Below are 6,000 nucleotides of genomic sequence, written 5' to 3' on the forward strand. Positions count from 1 at the left end.
AACAGTACAACATTAAACATTACAGAGACTTTAGTTGTTTACTGTACAATACTTTTAAAACAGTTGTCGTGTTGCACACGTGCTTAAAATAGCTCTTGTTTTCGCCGCCCCTCGTTGAAAACAATGTATTTTCCGACTCCAGCTTGTGTCTCAGTTCAGGCTGCATGAACAGCGCTCGAGCGCTCGGTTTCTGCCCCCTCAATGTCGTAACTCTTCTATTGATGGCTCTGTGGTTGCTGTTATACACTCACAAGCATTAGCTTCAAAACGGGTCTGTAGAACTAGAAAGTAGAAACCAATGGGTGACGTCACATCGCAGTCTTCGTCCATTTTTCTTTCTCTTTTTTTCTTTACTAGCCCTGACTCATTAAAGCCCTTTTTAATGTCCTCTTGTCTGGAGGAGTGTGCCTGGAGTTTCGCCTGTGGGGGCTTCCTTTCATCTATGATTCTTTTTTGACCCTTTCTTCTTCGCCACCTGGACTGGAGTTGTCAAGTCGCTTGAACTCTAAAACGAGTGCCTTCGGGTCGCCTTTGTTCTTTAGTATAAATACAGTGACTGAGGTATATGACGGACTTTTAAAAGAAATGTCTTTGTTGTTCTGCTTCGGCGGATGTGAGGGATTGCCGACCATCTTTTAGAAGGAAACGGGCCCCAGAGAAAACGGCGTTCTCATTTTTTTTAAATTCAGCCTGTACGCGGAGACGCTGTAATGACTGAAAACGCTGTAATGTGCATGCTAGGTGGCGGACTGCCAGATTAGACCAGGCACGCATGCGTTGTGAGCCCAACGTGAGCTATGATGTCTTTTTGCGGATTCACCATTTTGCCCGTCTACACGGAGACGGGGAGGAAACGGTGTTTGCAAAGATTTCCACTCTGGAAAGAGTTTTCAAACCTCGAAGACGCCGTTCTCGTCTGAACCGACCCCAGCAAATGATACTTTAGTTCGCCGTTTGCCATTATGATATTAACACTATGTCGTATAAAGAGGGCAGGCTTCTGTTTGCTTTTTCCTAGTTTGGGGGCCAACAACATGAATGGGGGTCCTTGACATGGAAATGTTTGAGAACCACTGACATATAGAAACACATGTTCTCCCCGTGTCCCCTAGGGTAGGTAATGGTATACCCTCACAACAAAGATGCAGTAATCCTGGTCTCTCTAAACTGCTTCCCCCTGGCCAGCCGGGGCGCCTGATGGAGGGGAAAGGAACTGGTCGGAAATTAATAACGTGTTCCTTCCACACGCTACTTCCAACCAGGTGGAAAGGAGCAACTTGGACACACAGAAACATAGGTTTTTCAGAACTGTCATGATTTAGAAGAGATTTAGTAGAATCTGGCCTCACACGGACACGGAAAGGTTTGGGGACCCCTGTAATATAATAAATATGTGTAAATGTTCCTACAGTATATGTGTCTAATTCTATTTTTTATTTTATTTGATATACAATTCAAAATTGTATTGCTTTTTCAGTTTAGTCACAAAGAAATAACTGCAAAACTAGACAAGAAAATAATAAATGCAATACATTACACTATACCAAACCTTTACAGGAAAGATAATAGAATACAATACCATACAATAACAAATGAAAATGAAATTAAGACAATGCCATTGAACCTGGGTAATATTAATTTACACTGTATCCAAGGAAAAAGAAAAAGGATGTTGCGCTCACACCACGTATGTGTCTAATTCCAAGCCCACAATATTAATATATACATTTATAACGGCATGTGGACAATAAACGCCAGCCAAATGCTGCCAAATCGCGACCGAGTATCCAATCCCAACCACTCCCTTTTCTATTATTATACCAATAAATACCAGCAGTGTTTGTGTCTGACAAAAGAAAAAAAAGCAAACACACATAACAGCTAGGTGAATTTTTAGCGCGCGCCGCCTATACGAAGGGGGGATGAAAAGGTCTATCTGGAATTGATTTCAATTGCAATGCAAGCAAGGAAAACGCTTTTGTCTGTTTGCGTCTGAGTGCGTTGCATGCATGCTTGCACAGTCAGAAAAGGGAAGTCTCTGGGCATGGCTTATATCCTGTTGTGGACAGGAAGAGTGTGTCCGGTGATGATAGCTCCCTTCCAGCTTATCCTTTGGACGGCACACATTCATATTAACCCATTCTGACCGGGAACCCATTTTGGTGTCAGCATCATGTTATGCTTTAGCTATTGAAAAATAGCAGATCTACAAGCTCATAGCGCGCCACCGAGTGGCATTCAGCCAATCAGCCTCAACGGAAGAGTTCAGACTATACACCGTTCAGCCAATCAGCCGCCAAACACTATTATTATTATTATCATCAACACAGGAGTTCAGACCAGCAAAACCATATTATGTCAGCGGTTCCCACAATCTTTTTCATGTCAAGGAAACCCCCAAATTGACACTATACCGTAATTAGCCCCCATTTGAAAAAAATATGCCAAAGACACCCCATAAGAGAAGATTTGTACGGCTCTAGCAGAGATTCTCAACACGTTTAATTTCAAGGACCCCCCCCCCAGTTTGACATGCATTAGGCTACGGACCCCCCATTTAATCCATTTAGACCATTTGTGACGGATTACCCTCTGCCACCGACTCATTGAATAGAGTGTGACACCATTTAGAAGAACAAATCTTCTAAATGGACAATATTCTGAAAAACCTATGTTTCTATGTCAGTCATTCACTATTCAGTCACTATTACATGTCAAGGACATGTAAAAATAATATATGTAATTGGCCTGCCGACCCCCCATCTGAAAATATGTTGTTCCAGGGACCTCCCAGAAGCAAAGATTTGAGTTAAAAACGTTAGCGCGCTATGAGCTTCTAGATCTGCTATTTTCCAAGAGCTAAAGTTTAACGTAATGCTTAAAACACCAAAAGGGGTTCCCGTCCTGAATGGGTTAACTGAAGCGTTCAGACGAGGGAACCATCTATGACCATAATTTTTTTTATCCTGACCCCTCCCCCAAAAATCCCACCTGTCCTCCTTATCCATAATTTATAAATTGTCCTGATATTAAGGCACCAAAACTTAAAGGCGTAGTGAAATGAAAAATACGTTTTTCACACTTTTAGACCATATCCGTGGTCATCTATGGGCATACCTAACAATGGATAACAAAATAGAATGCCCACCATTTCCACCACCTTTAACTTATGTTTTTAGAAAATGTATGCGTCATTGAAAGTAAGATTATTAGAGCCTCATCAGCCAAGCTGCAGTGCAGTCAAGTGCTGTACCAGTAATTCACCAGTAGATGGCAGTCTATCCCCAGTAATGCAGCTATTTTCCCTGCTTTGCCAGAGGATCCCTGTCCAGAAAATCTGAGGTTTGACCCAAAAGAAATTGCAATAGTAATCGTTCAAGGTTTTCATTCAAATACCATATTAAAAATTGTGGATCCTGGTCAATTCAGTGGTTGAAAGTTGGGGTACAATTAAAAACCTAGTGTAATTTTTAACCCATTTAGGCCTGAAGTCGAAGTTTTAAAAAAAATGTATTTTTAAAATGTATTTTATGTTTCTATATCATAGGACATAGGTCATAGCAGACCTACATACAAGTTCATAGAGCGGCACTCGGTGCCGCGCTATGAACTTGTAAAAACGGCCACAGCCCGCCGTCCTCACAAATGTGCTGAGGTCAGCCCGTTCGGGCAGGTGACGGAGAACTGAAGTGACACCGACCTGACTCGTAGGGTCTCCCAGGAGGTTGCAGATGTGCGGCACAATTTTGCTGAGCGTCAGGCTTTGGGATCCATAGCTGGAAAAGGAAATATGAGAGGTGTTTCAGAAAGAGACATTTCCACCATTTTGGGGCAAAAAAAAGTTTCATCCATATATTCATATTGCTCATTTTAAATCACTGTGAGCACAGAGATGACAAAATAATGATAAAAGTATTTTTCTGCGTATTCTATGAGTGTTACATTATTGTTAAACTTCTGCATTACTTAACCCATTTAGGCCTAACCTCGAATTAAAAACAAAATCTTCTAAATCCTCCAGTTTTCTGAAATAAATATTTTCACGAATTCTCAAAAATAGCAGACCTACAAGCTCGTAGCGCGCCACTCAGTGGCGCGCTATGAGCTTGTAGATATGCTATTTTTCAATAGCTAAATTATAACATATAATGTAACACCAAAAGGGGTTCCCGCCCCAAAAAGTCTTCACAATTACAGAATGTAGAAGAATTGTTATTTTGATCAACGTTTGCCAAGAACAGCATTGAATTGTGGACAAAATCTTATCCAAGGACAACAAAATAATCACATGAAAACAATCTATTTTAGTTTCATCACAGTCTTTGGAATTAAACTTCATTTAGTATTAGTCTCATTTTAGTCACCGGGAATGTGTTAGTGTTAAGTCTAGTTTTAGTCGACTCAATGTCATGTGATTTTAGTCGACACTTGCTTAAAAGAGCCGATCTACACGATAGCCGATTTTGTAGATTTCCAGCATGCAACCAAGTGTAAAATGACTTATACTGGAGCTCGTCCACTAGTCCCTTGCTAACATTTTAGTCTAGTTTTTATATTTTAGTTTAGTTTTTACATTTACTTTTGAGACGCTACAATGGCGTCTTTGCGGCGCACTACTGATGTGACTAGTATTTGACCTTGTTGTTTGTTCACTTAAAGACCTGAGGCAGATTCTTTTAGAAAAATGTCTTCTAAATCAGACAGTTTTCTGAAAGAAAAAATGTTTCTATGTCAGTGGTTCTCAAACTCAAGTGTCAAGAACCCCAAAAAGTATATGTAATTGTCTGAAAATATGTAGTTCCAGGGCTAACCCCTCCTACACAATAGATAACAATTACTTTTTTTTTCATTTAAAAAGAAAAAAAATCTGTAATTCAGTTGATTTTACAACAACTTGTTGGGAAAGTTTGAGAGCAAGAGTGTCTGTCCTGTTGTCTTTGTTTTGTTTGTCTGTTAACATCTGTCACTGTTTAACAGTTTTCTGTTTTTTCTTGTTTATCACATTTATATACCTTTTTTTATACCTTATTTATATTTCGTTTTATATTACTTAATTACCCATTATCTGTCAATTATATTTTGAAGTTATGTCATATACAAAATGCCTAATAAAAACAAAGAAAAAGAAAAAAGAAGAAAATAAACTACTGCTGTTTCTAGTACTTTCTACTAGTTACTACACTAACTGGCTGAGCAAGCAGGTACACAAATTCCTTGGTTAACCCATTCTGGGCCGGGAAACCGTTTTGGCGTTTTAAGCATTATATTATACTTTAGCTATTGAAAAATAGCAGATCTACAAGCTCATAGTGCGAGTGCCACGCTATGAACTTGTAGGTCTGCTATTTATTTTTTTTAATCGTGAAAATCTTTGAATATATATTCTTTCAGAGTTTCAGTTTTTAACTCAAATCTTTGCTTCTGGAGGGTCCCTGGAACAACATATTTTCAGATGGGGGGTCGGCGGCATATTACATATAATTTTCGGGGTCCTTGACATGAAATATTGAGAACCACTGATATGGAAACATGATGTTTTTCAGAAAAAAATACATTTTAAAAAGACATTTTTTAAATGTCAACGTCAGGCCTAAATGGGTTTTAATAATATGACAAGCCTGTCACAGGCTCAGACACAGAATGCCACCTTTCAGCGAACGACTACATTTTACAAAACTCATTCTATTATCATGTGAATAAAGACAGGAAGAGAACGTTTTGTTACTTACACGTTTAACGTGGAGATCAGGCAGAGACAGAGGCCTTCTCTGGTCCTGTTGTTCTTGTGCTTGAAGCCGCCCAACATTCTCTCCCACACATACTGAGAGAGAGAGAGAGAGAGAGAGAGAGAGAGAGAGAGAGAGAGAGAGAGAGAGAGAGAGAGAGAGAGAGGGGGGGGGGGGGAGGGAGGGAGCAAGAGAAAGACAGAAAGAGGTTATTAGTTGCTTGTTTATTGGTCTGTTCTGTTGTATATATATTTTGGAGTGATATGCTGAAGAT

The 6,000-nt window shown here is 39.7% G+C and overlaps 1 protein-coding gene across 3 annotated transcripts in view; it reads right to left on the reverse strand.

Annotated features, from left to right (window-relative positions):
* The window catches only part of LOC308311921 (CLIP-associating protein 1-A-like), a 106,892-nt gene extending 101,074 nt beyond the window's left edge, over window positions 1-5,818 (reverse strand). For all 3 annotated transcript variants that reach the window (XM_080758721.1, XM_080758720.1, XM_080758719.1), the window contains exons 1-2: window positions 5,730-5,818; window positions 3,701-3,776 (exon numbers count right to left, since the gene is read on the reverse strand). In XM_080758721.1, coding sequence (XP_080614847.1) covers window positions 3,701-3,776; window positions 5,730-5,806 — 153 coding nt within the window. In that variant the 5' untranslated portion in view covers window positions 5,807-5,818. The remainder of the gene's footprint in view (window positions 1-3,700; window positions 3,777-5,729) is intronic.
* Window positions 5,819-6,000: the final 182 nt, after the last annotated feature.

Source organism: Protomyctophum bolini (genome assembly GCF_963924005.1).
Source record: "Protomyctophum bolini genome assembly, chromosome: 24".
Lineage (NCBI taxonomy): Eukaryota > Metazoa > Chordata > Actinopteri > Myctophiformes > Myctophidae > Protomyctophum > Protomyctophum bolini.